At 37.0% G+C, this 19309-nt stretch overlaps 1 protein-coding gene across 3 annotated transcripts in view; it reads left to right on the top strand.

Moving 5' to 3' along the window:
* Window positions 1–19309, top strand: part of LOC110473606 (gamma-aminobutyric acid receptor subunit pi) — a 46132-nt gene that overhangs the window by 11969 nt on the left and 14854 nt on the right. The window contains exons 1-6 of one of the 3 annotated variants that reach the window (XM_085582614.1): window positions 500–900; window positions 1431–1534; window positions 10585–10652; window positions 11913–12130; window positions 12750–12832; window positions 17232–17369. In XM_085582614.1, the coding sequence (XP_085438740.1) occupies window positions 1435–1534; window positions 10585–10652; window positions 11913–12130; window positions 12750–12832; window positions 17232–17369 (607 nt within the window). In that variant the 5' untranslated portion in view covers window positions 500–900; window positions 1431–1434. Of the gene's footprint in view, window positions 1–499; window positions 901–1430; window positions 1535–10232; window positions 10301–10584; window positions 10653–11912; window positions 12131–12749; window positions 12833–17231; window positions 17370–19309 lie in introns of those variants that run through there. The other 2 variants (XM_021536258.4, XM_085582615.1) reach the window with 2 other exon arrangements.

Here is a 19309-nt window from a genome sequence, read left to right as displayed (position 1 = left end):
ATGTGACTGTTTGTTTCTTTAGGGAAAAATTTACAGGAGAAACTTCCCTTATTTCGATGCTGGCATTACTCAAGGGTACACTTAAGTAACAACATAATTCTTTGGCAATACAGAAACAAAAAACAGGGAAAAAATAAAGGAGAGAAATAAGATCATTCAAATAGCTAAGATATTTGTGTTATAAGGTAGATAATGAAAATCAGCTACTTCTGTGGCAATAGGGCCTGGTGAATAAAAAATTATGCAGCAATAGCAGCTTTTCAAGACAGTGGGACACCACATTTCAAACCACAGTGTGATTTGGCCACGTGCATGCAGTGAGATCATCTCAGCATTTAAGCTTTTCCAGTCTAAGATACATGATTATTCCTAGTGTCTCAGTGTCCTGACAAAAGAACTCAAGCTTTCTCAGAAACGGCAAAATTAAAATGAAAACATCGAGCTTTGGAAAGCTACAAGAGACCCAGAAATACAATGCAGAAGAGAAAGCAGAGTTTTCAGGAGCAGCTCCAGAAAGAGCTGAGCCTAAGGAATTCAGGGAGGGTTTAGCACTGTAAGGGACGATCACAAAACACTGGTAGCCCCTTGCCGGATGGTTTGTGCTTGGATTCTCCTCTCTGGGAGCAAATCAGCAGAGCTGCAGCTCTCACCTCCTGCAGGAGGGCTGCTCACCCTTCTCCTTCTCCTGGTGTTCCTATCCATGCCTGCTCTCCAGCAGCAGACACAATGCTGCTGCGCTCACTAAGGCAATTCTTTATTTGCTCCTCACCTTCAGAATTCATCCCCCACCCTTTCTCAAATCTTTGGGAACGAGTCATGGCTACCATCGGTGCTGTAATTTCTGAAGAGCACACCCTGCTTACGGCCTTGGGGTGCTCAGCTCCGGGGTTAGGCAGAAAGGTTTGTAATTATTTATATATAGCTTCTGTGGATTGCGTTTGTAGCTGTTTCTGAACGGAGGAAGCACTTGAATTCTCATTATGCTTCACTGATTTTGGTCAACAGGATTATTTCTGTAGCCTGTTTAAAAATTGTGTTGTGAAAGCAGGATTTTTAGAGTGTTTTTATGCATTAGTGTCTGAGGATGGTTTCTGTCTCTGAGACCTAAATATAATGTATTTCATTATGTAAAAAGAAGCTTAATAAACGACTAGCATCCCTTCCACATTCCTAGATTATAACCGTAATGCCCTGTTTACAGATAAAGTATTAAAGAAGATTGTTTCTCAGATGGAGTGTTAAGAAATAATAGACTTTAAGGTATAAAAAGAAATAGAATTTAAGGTATAAAAAGAAATAAAAAACTGTAAGGTATAAAAGAGTTCTTTTCCAATAAAAGACTAATACAGATTATGAAATCTGATTTTTTTTTTAATATTGGGTTTTTTTATTATGTCCTTTAAAACATCCTCATTTTCAATTCCTTTTAGGTCAATGCAAATTCCTAAAGCTGAAGGAAAAGGTGACATTCTACCTCCAACAATACAAAAAATAATAAAAGGCTACAACAAGTATCTACGTCCATTTTTTGATAGTAAGTAGAAAAGCTCTTTCTGTAAGACTGAGTCATAACATAATGTGGTGTCTAAAATTCAGCATGAGAGCAAATGGTTTTTTTCTGTACTTTTTTTCCTCTGATATCTGACAGCCACTGATCTGATTATATATGTTCTGTGATATAATAAGATAGAGTTCAATAGCTTTTGTGGCCCAAGGTGAAACTTGTCTATACCAAGAATTTGCAAGCTAAACTTCCAGACTGTTAGAAAACTTGACTATCAATTTATTAAATAAACTGTAACATCTTACCTATTTAAATGAGTAATTTCCTCTAATTTCCTAAATAATAACTATAAAAAGCTTTGATTAAAGATTTGAAAGCTTTATTTATCAAGCTGTTCATAACAGCACAGACAAATCTTGTTACTATGCAAAGTACTATGTGTCTCAGCTATAAGTTTGCAAGAGAATTATTTAATAAATGATTCTTGCCTCGGGTCTTAAAGGTCACTGAACAGATTTACTGAAAATTGTGGGGGAGGAATGAACTGAAAAGAGAAAATGAATCAAAAATGTGAGTTCCCTGCATCAGAAACCAATGGTTACCAGAATGGAAGAGCCACACAGTCTACTGTATCAAGGCTGATTTTACTGCCCTGCAGTGCAGTCAGACACCTGAAATCTCAGTGAAAATCTTCTTCCTTATTTGAATGAGGCTATTGGATGTATCAGAAGTACTGAGGAGTTAGAAAGTGGCATGAAGAGCTTGTCCTGGAGAAAGTGCATAACACTGAAGAAGAAAATACTCTGAATGTTGAAAAGAAGCTCAGCCCCATGTGTCTGTCAGAAAACAAACTTGCAGCATGAATGCTAGGCAATAGTTCTTGAGCTAGACGTTTGGAAATGTTAGAGGTATGAATGCAAATGAAATATTTTATATCCCTTTATATCCTGCTTAAACAAATGATTGACTAGTAGGTTTCTAAGACCATACTGTTACCTCTTGCCATCCAACTACCTGGTTCAGTTTGGATGCTACACATCATGTGCTGTTTCTGAATCCATTTATAATAATTTTAAGATAAACCTTTTGGGTTGAAGAAAAAGGGGAAAATGATTTAATCTCCTTGTTTTTTTTGTAATTATCTTAGCTGATGATAAAACTTCTATAAAATATTTAATGCTCTAAGGAGACTGACAGCAAAATAAAAGTAACTTTAATAAATAAACTAACCCTTCCTCATTGGAGATGATGCATAATGTAAAATAACTGTGTTCAGTGGCTATTAATATATTTTATTCATTACCCCATGTTAGTACTAGAGATATGTTGGCACCGCCATGATGAGTGTGCTTGGATAGACTACAGAATCTCATTTCAAAATCCTGTAATAGCAATTAAGACCTACCATAAAGCATATTTGAGTTACAAATCTCCCTTTTCTCTATCTTTTTTCCTCAGCTGTTGTGTCACAGCAATGCTATAGCTATTTTTTTACCTGGCTGTTTTGCTCAGAGGGGTGCTAGGGCCTCTCTGGGTGTGGAAATCCCAGAGGAGCTGGGGCACAGATCGGGTCTGTCACACACAGAGCCAGGCTCACAGCATCGCTGCATGTGCTCCCTGCAGCTCAGGCATGCAAACTGCCTCAGAAAACTTTGATGGATCTTTATTAGTTTGAGTGCTGAAGGAACAGATGACACTCTGAAAAAAATACATTTTATTGATGCCACTTCTAAATGCAGGGTTGGTGGTTTTGTGAGCAATTACTTTGTAGGAATAATTTGAGTTAGGATGACTCAGGCAATGCTTCTCCTGATTTTTGAACCTGTAGCTTTTTGTGAGATCATTTGGGATCACTTTCCCTGCCATAATGGAAGGTGTGCTTGGGCTGGGGAGTGGTATCAGCCTAGTCCTGACCCCTCTCTATTACTGGCAGCTACAATTTGCATGAGGGTCACACTGAGAAGAAGTGATTGCTCTTCTCAGAAGCAGAGCTAGCAAACCACCTAAATCCTCAGCTTAACAAACCAGTGGAATTTATTTATCTCTGTGACCACATCTATACTAGCTTTGTTCTACATAATATTTTCCTGATTTATATGTTGGGGTTTTGCCTGCAGCTGGTGTACCTTGTGTCTGTTCCTGGTAACTGGCTTTACTCAAGAATGACATCAATATCTGCAGCATGGCTGTCAAAGAGGTGATGATGTCAGAATAGCAATTTGTCATTGATACTTCTTCTGTGACTTTTCCCTGTCACACTGCCCCCAAATTCTTAGTTTCTTTGGGATGATTTTATGTTAATTGTGAGAGAGCAGTTAGAGATGGATCTTAAGGTCAAACAGCAGATTAGACTCGAGTAGGCTAATGAACAAATGCACATTAAAAACATAAACTGGGCTATTCTGGTAGAGATCACTGGCTACTGTAAAAGCCTGCACCATCTTGATTGTACAACCTATCAGTGATGATATACTCTGAGAAAGAAACTTGTGTTTCTAGAAATATGAACAGAAAAGGATGGATATGCACCTGACAATCTATGTTTGCTGTCTTGAATGAAAGGATTTTTATAAATGGGAGCCTAGTATGTATATGTTGATATGCTGCTAAAGCCAGTCTTTTCAAGACACTTGGCTTCCTTTAGTTTGGCCAAGATTCCTTTGCTTTCAAAATTATGTGCATTTCTGTTTATTAGCTCAGTTAGAAACACACTCATAAACATACATGAAGAAATTTGTCATACAGCTAGATGGTATTATTTGTGGGCATCTACAGTGCTTTAAGCTTAATGTCAGTGAGTCATAATGAAACTCTGAAATGTGGTTTTTATCAAGTATGAGAGGGCCAGAGGTGAGCTTAAATTTTAGAATAACCTAATTTAAAATAATTTCAAAGTTACTTGTCCTTGAAAATTTTCTTCAGGCTGGAAAGGGCAATTTTTGAAGTGATGATTGCTGCCAAGATAGAATCATACTCTTGCAAAATCAGTGGCACTGAGCTCCTTAATATTTGACAAAATGGGGTTTTAGTCCTGAAAAGAAAGTTAGGTATAAACAAATGTTCATAAAATGACAGTTCCTTTCTCTTTAAGCCAGAAAAACCAGAAATATTTACTAGCTAAGTAAAATTTATGGCAGCTCATAAATTTTTAGTATAACAAACCCTCCATTTGCTTATTAATTTGTTTTGGTCATTGTGCAAGGACTGGCAGATGACTGGAAATGTCCCAACCTCATACCCCAACTGGGGTAGTGTCATTAACAGGGGGACTATGAAGATCTTTTTCATTTGAATCCAATGACTGCATAACAACATAAAACCTGATTTCTCCTTTCCTTGCCTGGATTGAATCTACTGCTTATCTAGATTTTAATTCTGGATTTATCTCACCTTATTTTGGTCCTCTTCTTCATAGTCACCCCTCCAGACCCTGGCTGCACAAACGTTGCCATTTTTGTGTAACACAGACTGTCCTTCCCACCTCCAAGCACCTAAATGGGGTGCCCAAAGTTGGATTAGTTGAAGCCAGCCTTAGTGTGTCAGAGGCCTGCAGACAAATAAAACTGGCTGAGTGTTTTATGTTTGTCCATGGTGGGTTGCCACATTGTGAAGGTACTTCAGACACTGTTAGCACAGAAGAATCTCAGCTGGACTGGTTATTTAGCTCTGCCCTCATCTGAATGTTGCTATTAAGAATATTCTCTTTCCTTATCTGTAGCACTTTAATGTCCCTCTTTGAGCTGGTTCATCAAGCAGGTCTTCAGATTAAGCAGATAGGTGCAATAAATAATAAAGAAACCCCAAACCCCTAATCTGGAATTAATGTAGCCATTTTTTGGACTGGAATATGAAATGCTCCTGTACTAATGTTAGTAGATATTACTCCTCAATATAATTATATCTATCCTACCCTTACAGATATATATGGAATGCTTCTACAGAAAATCTGGCATAAGGAATTTAAAAATCAACTGTTATTTCCCTTAAATGTGCTACATTACCCTGACACTTTATCTCAGCAATACAAGCTGATTTCCAGCTCAGGTTTTCTGCTGGAACCATGTAGATCAATTTTATAACTTTATGTGCTGTGCCAAACTCCCTGAATTAATGAGAAATTCCTGCAGACTTCAGGGAGCCTTGGATTAGGTTCATATGGTTGTTAAGGGATGCATAAAATCTTGTAAATAATTTTATACAAATAGATTTTATTCTGTGATTGAATGTGATAATTTAAGTGTTCTAATTAAAAAGAGAGATACTAGGAAAAGGTCACAGCTAAGTATATTTGAATATGGAAGCTGCTTTCAAGTGGTACAGAAAAGTGTCATGCTTAAATCAGTTATTCTAAATCACATTTAAAAGATTATTTTCCTTCATAATGAGTAATACATTTCACAGACTTAAGTTTTAAATTAAAGCAAATAAAATTTTTGGGTCTAGCCTTCTGTCTAAGACCTGTCACCATGGGTTTTTTTCCCTCAAATGTTATTTATATTAAGTTCTATAAATTTAATTAGAGGAAGGCATTTTAGTCTTCAGGAATGTATGAAAGAGATATCAGAATGTTAGCTGTGTCTAGCACCCTTCGGTTTAGTGAGGCAAACTCACAGGGCACATGAGAAAGAAATACTAAATAACCATCATCTAAAGACTATTTCACATCCAATATCTAGCCAATATCTAATCCTTTAGGGAAAAGCAAAAAGCCCAGAATATGTAAACTTAAGCATACACATGTTAATGGAGATTTTCCTTCTTTTCCCAGAAGACATGCTAAGAGCATCTGATTGCCACCAAACCCAGCTTCCTGCAAGCAGGACACTTTGGGTTTTGGTTTTTAGGTTCTCCCCTGCCTCTCCAACCCCTCCAAAGGCTCCATCAGAGACTCTAAATGGTGGTTATGTTCAAAAACATAAAAGATAAATTTATTTGAAGTTTCTTGTTGTCTCTTTGCTTTGCCAGACAATTTACTATTGCATGCATTTTCTGACACTGGACAAGTCACCTTTCTGACTTCTCTTTGAGGAGCTGAGTAAACAATGCTCCTTGGTTTTTATGTTACAAGATTTGATATTAAGCTTCCAGATTTTTGTCTTTTGGAATATATCTCTTTCTATCAACCAAACTGTGTCTGCTGTTTGCACATTTTATTTAAATGTGGAAAACAAATCTTGTCACAGTCATAACAGTCTTGCCAATACAGAATAGATTGCAAGATAACTTAATTCTGTACATGACTCCCCATTGCAATAATGCTGCTGCCAAAGCATAAGATGGAAAGAGCATGTTGAAATGATTATCTGTGACAGCCTCTAAATCCTTCTCAAAGCCACTGCTTGCCAAGATGGTTTCTTATCCTGTGTGTGCTGCCTGTCTTATTTGTCCCCACATTAATTGCTTGCATTTGGCTGTATGGAAACATGGGGTTTTACAAATGATTTAACAAGCTGTTGTTAACATGGTCCCCAGCAATTTTTGTCTTGTCCACAAACTGTGCCAGCAAAGCAACATCAACGTCTAAAAATTATTGATGTAAACAAATAGGATTGAAACTGATTCATGCTAGAAATGGGTCTGTCTTCTGCTCCTTCAAATCAAGAATTACAGTTGAGATCTGTCAGAAGGCCTGTCTTAACCTGTCCACTTTCTTCATGTAACTATTTGTCAAGAAAGATGTCTTGTGGCGGGAAGTTAAATGCCCTGAAAAAAAAATCTAAGCATTCTGTAAGAATTCTGTAGTACTGCAAAGCAAAGCTGGCAATCAGAGAGACAAAATTAGGTTTTTGGAAAGCTATAATGAATTATTCTAGTGATAATTTTCTTTCTAATTCTTTGTTTACTGGCAGTATTTTATCCAGTATTGCTGAAAAGATGAGACATTCTTTCAAAATGCCTTTTGAGGCCTTTCTGAATGTCAGAATTGTTTTGAGTTTTCTTAAACTAAATGAAAAAGAGCTCACGCTAATGGCTCAGCACTGGAACTTACTGATAATGCTGATCCATTGCAGTAGTAGGTACACACGTGGTGGTTTATTTTGCTGCTACAGACCAGGGTCATTGCAGTGAGTGATCCAAACTTAATTTTTAGGTATGCTATCTGCCACTTTTCTGTCTGCTTTCCCATTTGGGATCACTAGGAATATCTATGAAGGGCATAGAGGAACACTTCACATAAATTGCAGTAAAATTAAAACACATTGCTTAGGCTGCACAGCCAGGGCTGTAACAAGGCACTCCCTTTGGCAATGCTCTGCCATGCTTTGAAGATTCCCTTCAATAATGCAGGACACAGTGACTTCAGTTTTCTTCTGAAGATCGGTAGATTTCTTCTGATGTTGTCATTATACATAGAACTTCTGCCAAACATATGGAAATGTAGGAACTGACTGCCTCATCTGGTTTGCTGTCCAGTTCTTGACACTGTCAACAGGAGACCTTTCAGAGGAAGTTCAGAGGAAACCCTGGTGAATAATTATGAGGAGTCTCATTCTGTTATTAGTACTTTACAATTTATGGTACCTTACTAAATAAACATTTATCCTTACATGCGAAAAAGAAATCAGCATTTAACTATTAATGTTATTCTGATTTAATTAACTGCTGGAGCAAAGCTGTTCTCAGCATCTTGTATTGTGTTACTAAAGATCCTTTCCATAATTTGTTTTCCTGCACAGCTCCTCCCATCCAGCACATCGCTGTATCCAGGGGGATGTAATTTCTGCTGAGTTTTTGTGGGTGCTGGGCTGGCAGGCTGGGTGCTCTTGGGCAGTGAGAGCTGGAGGCTGGGGCGAGGGGAGCAGGGTGGTTTTTCCTGGCTGTGCTGCCACACCTGGCACTTGAACCCCAAGGCAGGTCTGTGTTCAGTCCGTGTTAGCTTGAAGTACATCTTAACCAGAGCTGGACGTCTTGTGGTGTTTGAGAGTTCACCCAACACTGCAATGCTGTTGTGTTACTCAGAAATATTTTGAAAAATATTTCAGCAGGAAAGAAAAAAAGAATCTACACAGTTCTGTAGATTTCTCTGTCTGATTCCAGAGAAAGTAACCCCTGCTTAATTTCAATAATCTTTCTGGAAAGTCAGCTTTTCCTCTCATATGTGTAACAACCTAGCACTGATGATATTGAAATGCTGCTAATGGACATTTTCCCTAATTTGTATCATCTTACTGGGAAAGGATCAGGTGTTGTTCCTACTAATAAATTATGATATAATAGGAAGAGTCTGATTATTCCCAGCCGTGATTCCTGCATAATCGTCTGAACAGTGCATTGTCCTCTCCTTGGGGAGGTCCATCATTAGGCGTGTGCCTTGCTGGATGGGGTTCTCCCCAGATGATCGTGTGATAATTGACAGTAATATGCTCTGTTACTGTCACTCATGGGAATCTCTAGGAAGACATAAAAAACCCCAGAATATGCATGATAAACCACATTATTTTAAAATTCAATGGTTTTTGAGGGTCTGAGATATCTCTTGAGACTGGCAATATTGTACCTGCAATTATGATATAGTACAATGGTACGTATAAGTATAGTATAAGTATTAATATTTGCACCTCAGGTAGCTGGGAAGAGTTTCTTAGGAGTTGACCTTTTAATCCTGGAGGGAGAACAAATAAATGTATTCATGGAGTATCAAAACATGAAAAGAATGGAAAGAAACAGAAGAAAAACCTGTCAATGATCTGAGAGTTTTTCAGGCAATTTTGTTTCAAAGTTAACCTCCAAAGTATTTTTCCAGTATATGAACAATAGTTTCTAAATCTAACGTATAATTTAATAGTATATAATAAACATGCATATTAGCATCAGGGCATGCTGCAAACCTGCAGTCCTATTTTAAGCTGGAGCTTTATATTTAAATGTTCAACTGAGTCCAGAACAAAGGATTTAAAGATTGTTTTCAGGAGTGGCAGATGTGTAATGATTTTAGCACATGCATTAGGAATAGAAAATACTTTGGAAAAAATAAAAATGCTAAGAAACTTACACATCTTAGAATGACACATTTTTTTCTTTAGTGTTATTCAGGAGGGTAGAGTTGGATTCCATGTTCCTCTGGATGCCATTTGGGGCCGTACAGGAGATTTCTACAAAATGTATTGCAAGGAGCCAAGAAGGGCTTTTAGCCATGTGCCTGTGAGATAGGGGCACTTCCAGCTGCAGAGGTTTTACCTAAAGTATTTCTGCATTTCTCAGTGCTGTGTTCTTTTCTTCTCAATTTCTTGGAAAGATGCACTGATTTAATATTAATTTCTTTGTACAAGAACTCTGTTAATTATTCTGCACATATTCAACCAAGAATAATGTAATAATGTCCTGTTTCCATCAAAGCGCTGCAAAAAAATCTGCATTTTAAAATGCACAGCTGGTGATCTTCCTTCCAACAGTGTGAAATGCACATTCAGGAGGAAATGGGAATCAGAGCATACTGACATTACAACAACAACTACTTAGTAAGGTCTTAAACTACACTGAATGTACTTCAGCTTATGACAAGTTTTCCTTTATAAATAAAGGTATTTAAATCACAAATTTCCTGCTAGTGGGCAAAGGCAAGATATTAAATCACAGCGATACAATATATACCATAAATCCTTAATTGGGCAGTCAAGAAAGTCACTCAGCTGTGCCATGGATATTAACCATGTGACATTGCCAGGTGAAACTTCTTATTTCACCCACATCTGAGGGACCAGGTGTTGCAACTGGAAGAATTCTTTCCACTGCTCTGCTCCTCACAGCAGAAGAGTGTGATGTACCGTGGGGGTTGTGCCTTCCACACCTCATTGTGTAATATTTTATCCAGCACTTTTTTTTCCTGGGGGGGAAAAATCATATAAACCAGGAAGTATTTAAGAAATAAAGCCTGTTTCTGAAAACTAAAATAGTTTTAGCTCAGAAGTATGACATTTTGGTTAAGACTATGAAAATTCTTTCATAATCTGTGTTCAAGGAATATTTAAAATAGCTTCTAAGCATTTAGAAAAAAATGGAAAGATTTTGTAGACAGTTCTTGTGAATATTGAATATTAAAGAATTATAAGCTACATTCTGACTTTTTCTTTTTTTTGCAGATGGTCCTGTGTCAGTTGGAATGAGTCTGGATATTGCAAGCATTGATACAATATCAGAAATAAATATGGTATAGTAGTTTTTGCAGTCTTTTTTTTTTTTTTTTTGCTTGTTGATAAGCTGATATCTTGTGCTTACAGCTGCTGGCAATGTGACTTTGGGCTTGTGAAGAGACTTTGCCTCCTTGTGAAGTCAGTATGGGTTAGGAGATTGAATTCTCTTTTCCACAACACACAGTGTTTATAACACTATAATAAGCATAGAAATGCAGCTGTGAATCCCACCTCTCACAGATACAAACAGAAATCTGCTACTGAGTATTAATCTTAATGAGAAGCATGTGGATCAATTTTTATTTTCCAGCTGAAATGTCTCCATCTTTATGCATTTCAGAAAAATAAAGATGCATTCATGTGCCTTTGAAGCCACTCTCCCTATGATTAGATCCAGCTGAACTCAGGCTGTTTTTCTCTTCTATTGTTGCTGTCACACATTAATTTATTCCAGCTGTGTTTCATTTAATTTGTATCATTTGTTCTTGAACAAACTATGAAATGGAATGTACTTTTCTACTTAAAGATCCTCCATTAGTACACAAAAATAAAAATAAAAAATAATTACTCAAATACTAAATATGAGTGTATTAGTAATTAGAAATTATTAGTTACTATTTAGAAAGGGAAAATAAGGTCAGAACTTCAGATGAATTTATAATATTAATAAAAACACGCCATAAAATAAAAAGTTGTTTTAAAAGTGTTAAGAAATAATGTGGTCTTAATGTAGGACTGCAAGGCATATTTAAATTGAAGGGGAATTGGACTGAGTGCTGTGTTCAAGGTCTTGAAAAATTTGGTACCACTGTTTCCTTTGTGATGCTAAAAGGAAAAATTGTACTAAAAGATTTCTTTCCTGTTTCACTAACTTCTTTTGTCTATATGAATTTATTCAACTTTTTGCCATGTGCTCTTTAAAGATGCTTTATTTATTATCTTATGTGAATAAAATGAGATTTGGAACCACTTACATAAATCATTCTGAAACTCAAGTTTTACAGAGCCAGATTATCTGCTTACAAAGCTCTGATGACTTCAGCTGATTCATAGCCCCAGACTAAGGCCAGCAGCTTTTACTGTAAATGACCATTAGAACAAAATCTACCAACCTCACGTGGAGTGCTAGAAAATTTGGCAGAATTCAGTACAGCTGCTCTTGGAGTGCCAGGGACATGGAGAATCAGTTTGTGCCCAGCAGCTCTTTCCACATACTTCTGTAAAAGTGAATACAGCACAGGCTCCCTTTCTATGATAATTCTGATTTTCTCTTTCAGGACTACACAGCCACCATATTTCTAAGGCAGCGATGGACTGATGAGAGGCTTTGCTTCGATGGTAATAAGAGTTTGAGCCTAGATGGTCGACTTGTGGAAATGCTTTGGGTACCAGATACCTTTATAGTTGATTCAAAAAAGTCTTTTCTTCATGATGTCACTGTTGAGAATCGTCTTATAAGGATATACCCTAATGGAACAGTCTTGTATGCTATAAGGTATGTAAATACCACCTATCAGCCTTTATGATTGTGTCTATGTATGTTTTAAACTTCCCAGGTTCTGCTTAAGAAAATGGGTCTGTTTGTAAAAGTAGGGTCTTGTAGTTTTGAGAATATGCAATATTCTTGATTAATATAAATAAATCCTTAAATTTAGGAATAGATTTTCCCTAAGTAGACCTTTTTGCTTTTGTGCAGGCTGAACACAGGAATTGCATGTTGCCATTCCAGTTTGTATCCCAGGGGAAAACAAGCTGTGCTGATGGACTTGTGTGATTTATTGCGAATTACCCTTTGGAAAAGGTTTTGATAAATATAACAAAATCTTAGAATATATTGCAAATAACAAAGGAAAATGTGCACTGTAAGCAAGAAGGGAGCAAAGAGTGGCCTTTTTTGACTGTCACTGAATTCAGCTGTTCTGCAATGGTTTCTGTTTGGGATTGTATTACTCTTGTACATTAGATACCAGTAAATAATAGTTGTTTTTTTTTTTTCCCTCACAATAGATATTAGGCTGAAAGTATTATTTCAAGAAGGATACATGGCATTTTTTTATTTATACTGATGAACAATTTTGTTGCATTAATACTTAGAAAACTTTTTTTCCTCCAAGGATCACCACAACTGTTTCATGCAGCATGGATCTGACTAAATATCCAATGGATAAGCAGACGTGTACTTTGCAACTGGAGAGCTGTAAGACACGAAGTTCTTATTGTTTTATACAATTAGAAAAATATCTGTGATCTATTTCTGCTAGATATTGCCAGAGTGGCTGGAATATCCATAGAGGGCAAGGGATGTTCTGTGGCCATTCCCTGTTGAGTTCCAGTGGTATCTGTGTGCAAAGATGTGTGTACAGATGTGCACATGGCATCACTGGGAATAGCATGGCAGTGCTGAACTGCTGCAGTCCTAGTTAATGAGAGAGCAAAATCCTGTGAGATTCTCACAGGTTTGGTCTTGCAGTTCATCCTGCAGTTACTGTCTTGGTCTTCAGAGGGAGTTCTGTGAGCAGGCATTTTCTAGCACAGATGAGATTTTTTTCTTCCCCTTCAGAGAGTATGTAATTTTTTCCTGCTGAGATTAAAATTACTTTAGGAAAGAAAGAAATCAGAATAAGGCTTATTTGTGAGGCATATAGTTCATATTTCATAATTTACTGTTTTCAGATCTCGCTCTGACTTATTTCATTATGTCTCTGTATCAGTGCCCTGGTAAAAAATGTGATCAATTGAAGAAGTGTAAATATATTTTTTTTTCATTTTATCCATCAATATCCTCATATTTTTTTGAAATAGGTCCTCTAATACTTTGTAGGCAAGGTTACTTTGCAAACACACAAATACTCACTTCTTTAGTTAAATGTTTGCTATTATTCACATGACAAGACTCTAGAAAATAATTTTTGCATGGGATAACATAGAAGTATAACCAGTTCTGTAAGATGAAAAAAATATATATAAAATATGTGTCAATATATGCTCAAAATCTTTTGGAAGGCTTTTCAGTAGTTGTCAAGTTTTATTCTGTATCATTTCAGAAGTGTGTGTTGTTCATTTCTTGTTGTTAATGACCAATTAGATTGCCACAAATTTTCATTTTAGACAGAGACACAAAGGAAATGAACCCAAAACCTTCTTCACACAGGCATCCCTCTAGAATAAACAGTTTTATGAGATCTGTTTAACAAAGAGTGATTTGAATTGGAATTGAGATTTGTCTTTATTTTCTTTTGGAAGAGCATATTGGTAAATCAATGTATATAGATTTAAATCAACAGCACTGCCTAATGAGTCATTTAGTATTTTCTTTAGTTCCAGAATGAAATATATGTCCCACAGGAATTTACAATTTATTTGACAGGATTAAAAAAAAATAAAAAGGAGAATTCCCCATATAACTAAACCCAGGCTTTTTTCAGATTGATTCCATCTGCTTTTTCAACAGCACACAAGTGTCTCCTGTCCAAGGGGAAAACCCAGTCATGTCACAACAAATGCTCCCATTACTTTGGTGTTTAGTTTTGAGGAAAACAGATAGAAGTAAAAAATACAAAAAGGAAAGAGTGTATCTTGGGCTGTGGCCTTTTCTCATCAATGCACTGCAATATATTTTTTTTTGGGGCAGGCTGGAAATGGGGTTTGTTTTCCCTGTGATAAGCTATGCTAATATATAGATGAATAATGTCATCATCCTGCTAGGATGCTGTTTGCCAAGACCATTACCTGGGTTTAAGAATTGCGAATGCAGACATACACACACATCTGCACAAATATTGATGCTTATAAATAAACTGTAAAATCTATAGCAAATATTTGAACTGAAACAAGAGTTAGGCTTTTGTTAAGTGATTATTAATATAAAGATAAATATGTCATGATATGATGAAGTAATAGCTTTACAGAATAAGGCATCCCCAGTGACCTTTCCAACATACTTTTCTGCTATTGCTAGTTAGTAACTTTAATTGACTTGTACTTTCTACATAGCAAAACACATTTTGGCCAACATGTTATTGTTTTTCCCAGCCTTATTGCAATACTTTAGAAGGTAATGCTAGCATTTGTTGGAAAGCAAAGACTTGGCACTCTGAGTCCCTGTTGATGTGGGTGCTGTGACTTTGGGAAAGTGGAGGGCTCCCACCTTGGTTGGTGCTGCCAGAGGGGGTTCCTGCTCTCTACCATGTGGCAGGGAACACTGCCATTCATCCTTGCTGGGCTGTAGGGTTTGTCCTCACATTTCCCTCACATAGACCCCCAGTCCAAATACATATTCATGTCTTGGGCCCGTCTCTGAAATTTTGCTTCCTTTTGAACTTGTCCTTTACCATTTATTCAGTGAAGAGCCACGTGAAGGCACTTAACTTGTGCTTGACAATCAGTGAAAATTAAAATTAGCAACAGAAAGGTAAAGAAACTAATTTGTATTAGGCATTATGAATGTTTAATCCCAAATTTACTATTCCTGTAGTTAACCATATTGACGTTAGCAGCTCATACTCTATCAACAATGGACAGGAATGAGACATTCTGGGCTTGAGGAATTAGCTGGATAGAAACTCAGAAGTAATCTCTATTCTCTTTATGTGACACTAAAAGCCAAATAACATGGGTTTAAGGATTTTGTCTCTATAAACTTTTGAAATGTTTTATAATTAGTAAAATGTTAATCCCTTGAATAAAGAGCAACTTTGCACAGAGGGAGCATTGTACTATTTAACTTTACTGACTATTGGGAAGGCTCCCTCAGTAAAAATTCTTCTTAAGAGTTTTGGAATTATTATGCTAAAAGAATTTTCATAGGAAGGATCACCCAAACCTACTAATTGTTCCACTAATGAGAATATTTTGGAACAAAAGACAAATAACCTCTGTTTCAAGATATGCTTCTAATCATTCATGTGGGCACCAAGAACTTCTTGGAAGGCTGAATATCTTATAAAAACAAAAAGGAATTTACTGTGGAACTCTCTAGTTCTTTGGGCTTTATTTAAATGTCTGCAGTTCATTTATACTGAAAGGAAGTGAAACAAATCCATGGCCGGAATCATGCATAAAAACTGGTTATATGAGCCTCCTTGTTTTGACTAAGGACAATGCAATCATTTGTTTATAGAAAATGTTACTTCAATTTTACATCTCACAAATCTGGGAAATTTCCCAGAATGTGGTTTTAGGGAATTGAAAACTTAGCTTGGATGTATATGCTTTTGGCTTAGTCTTTTGACACAAAAGTGTTTTGGCTTTGATTGCTATAAATGTGATAATGGGAGCAGAGATTCCAGGCCATTATGCCTTTTCATATAACTGCCAGTGATAGTGAAAACAATATTTCATTTAAAGAATGACAGAGAACACATTTTCAGGTGAAATTGTCATTTAATGGAAAACTAGCCTAGTGTTTCCTTACAATAAAACTTATGAACTCCTTTTTTTCCTGCATGAGATGGCTGGAGAAATCAGTTCTGTCTTGCCATTGCAAGAAAAATCCCCAATAGCTTAAAAATATTTAAAGGCACTTTTTTTTTTGTTTTAATGCATCTGTTTTTTTTCTGTGACTCTAGAGCTTTGTTAGTTTTGCTGCATATACCCTTGTGCAAGGTATTGTATTATTGTCTCACTGTAATTTATTTTCAGGTGACTGAAGTCTAAAAATAATCATCAGCTCATATTTCTGTTCCCTAAGCTGAGCTATTAACTTGCACAATATAAATCTGTCAAATACAAGAATGATTGATCTAAGTAAGCTAAAGGAAAAAGATGTTCAAATGCTCCCTGTTAACATGTAAATTACATTAACATAATTTTGAATTAATCATATACACTAGTCTGTAATGTGGCTGCCTTTTATATAATGGTGAAAAGCTACAGAGGTATTTTAGCTATGATTGTGCTGCACATTGACAAGTGTGTGCAAAACACAGTTGCCTTCTGATAGATAATTCATCCAGCTCCTAATTACTGCTTGAAGGTTAAGAGGGAGCCTCCTGGGGCCCCTGAAGCGTGCCATGCTGTTGAGCCTGCAGAAACATCAGCTTCTAAGCTGGTGTCCTTGGCAAGTATCTGAGCTCCTCAGCCAAAATCTTGTCCCAAGTGATGATTCAGGCTCAGGCTGGAGCAGAGCACCAGTGAGCAGCAGCTGTGCTGCTCTCCTCATCCCTCCATCTCTATGGGAATGAGGACCAGGGCACTGCACCGAGGAACAGCATCGTGGGATGCAACACATGGCACGTTTCATGTCTAGTCAAAATGCTGGCAAGTGCAGTAATTCATAAAAGCTCTATTTGCTTAGATCCTAGTAGACTTTGCCTTTCGAATACCAGGTGGTACTAATCTATTTTATTAGTTTGTCATTTTTCCTGAAATAGAAGATATAAAAAGACCACCTCCAAAAACCTCAGCTTTTAACTTGGGAGACTTTGCATGGTGTTGGAAGTTTTGTTGTGAACAGGCATTACAAGCTGCCAAAACCCATCATTATTTATGTCTAATTGCACTCTCAGAAATAAGAAACAGCTGAACCATAAGTGTGCTCAACACAAATTAATTATTGTGCAAAATAAACACTGTTGTTGGCCTGTGTCTCACTACAGGGGGTTATAACATCAATGATGTCATGTTTTACTGGACCAGAGGAAATGATTCAGTTCGAGGTTTGGACACTCTCCAGCTGGCCCAGTACACAGTAGAAGACCACTTTACCTCTGTAACTGAAGCTGTGTATGAGACAGGTAAAACACCCCTAAAAACACTTTGTGGGTGCAGTTTGAACTATGGCTTTGGAAAGAGAGCAGCATTAAGGACCTGAGTACACTGCTTTCTGTTAGGATTATGGTTTTCATGTTCTAATAATTACATTCTTGAAGCTGTAAATACTTTTCAAGTTACAAGCAGGGACCAAGCTAATATAAAGGCTGAGCATTTTCTTAGAGGCTACACATTAACTAAAGAATTATAAACAAGAATCTACTGCTCCTTCCATATGTCAGGGAGAGCTCTTGTGAAGGAAGAGGAGCATGCAATTGGGCATTTAAATTAAAGACAGACCAGGGAGCTTGGGATACCCAGCTCAGATCAGCCATTCTGGCTTTACAAGGCAAGTCAAAAGCCTCTATTCATCTGTGGAAATTCCAAGAATATGCTGTGTGCTTTCACAGCTGCAGGAATTTGAGTTCCATGGCTACTGCTTGTAGGAGTTGCTCAGTGCCCAGGCTGGTGGCAGCAGGAAGGAGATTGCTCGACCTGAGGTTCCTGTGCCCAGGAAGGGTCAAGGGGTATTTCCACAGACCTGCTCCTCTGCTGAGCTTAGGAAACTGCTGTAGAAAGTTTCCCCTAACTGCAGGAATTAACCTCAGGGAACAGTGTGCTCTTGTTTACTTTCCAGAGATTTTGAAAGGGATTTCAGAGAGTTCAAGACCTGTAAAACCTTTTTGTTCTTTAAGTTACTCTCAGGTCCTTCATTGCTGCTCTTCACTGTGTACCTGGTTTCTCTTCTGCAAGTCAGCACACCCACACAAGGGTGTGATCTTTAAATCAAGACACACACATCCTTCAAAACTGCAGTTTCACCAGAGGACATTTCTAATTCTGAATCAGAGAAATATAGTTTCTCTAGTCCATTATTGGGTATTTCTGCTTTAATTACACAGAGAAAGTTGTGACCTAATTTCAGGTATTAATTCAGGCTAAAAAATTGAAGTTCTCTAAATGGATGTAAAAGTATAAATTAAATACATACCAGCAGGCTCGAGGATCACAGAGTTTCTTGCTAGTTATGTAAGTGACATCTGCTTGTCTTCCTCTTTACAGCTTCTGGGTAAACAGCATCAGGTTTAGTCAAAGAATAATCCTTAACTACTGTTCTGCCCAGAAGGGTATTAGGATCTGTTCACCATACACGAAAGTGGAAGAGGAAACCTGCTTATTTCCTATCACATTCTATCACAGAATCAGTAGTTTAAAGACAAAAACTTTGGTTGTTTTGTTTGTTTGTTTTGGTTGGTTTTTGGTTTTGTTTGTTGTTTAACTAAATTGACTAAAACAAATTTCCAATTAGAGTTGAAGAGGTATCAGATGAACTGTACTCTTCTTCTGGTGAATCATGCTGTCTTCCTCCCTTTGTGTTGGCAGGAATCATATGTATAGGTCAAAAGGCACTTTTTGTTTTAATTACACATTTTAAGACACACAAATTAATTCAGTTAAAATTTCTCACACCTGTTTGTTCCAGATCTCCTGTTCAAGACAGCCATGTTATCAAATGCTATGCAGTGCTTTTACAATTTAATCCCCAAATCCTCTTAATCTTCTATTGAGTAATTCTTAACTAGGTGCTATTTTCTACAGTTTTTTTGGAAAGCAGTGCTTACTGCGGGCCATATTAAAAGAAAAAAGCAACCAGATTATGGAGCTGTGTAATCAATTTTGAAATGAAAAATGATGTTTTGCATTTCCTCAGGGCCATTAATAGATATGAGAGTAGCTTATAAATAACAATAACATTATAAATAACAGCTATTTATAACCACTACAATTCAAAGGGCTATAGCTAAAGTTATGAGGGAAGAGCTGTGTGCAGTATTTCCTAGCACAGCAAAAAAAGCAATCAGGGTTTGATACTCTGTGAACTTGAACAGGCAGTACAGCTGCTGTGCAAGTGAAATATTGTACA

This window comes from Lonchura striata, chromosome 6 (assembly GCF_050655825.1).
Source record: "Lonchura striata isolate lonStrDom1 chromosome 6, ASM5065582v1, whole genome shotgun sequence".
Lineage (NCBI taxonomy): Eukaryota > Metazoa > Chordata > Aves > Passeriformes > Estrildidae > Lonchura > Lonchura striata.
This window is presented reverse-complemented; position numbering and strand designations above follow the sequence as displayed.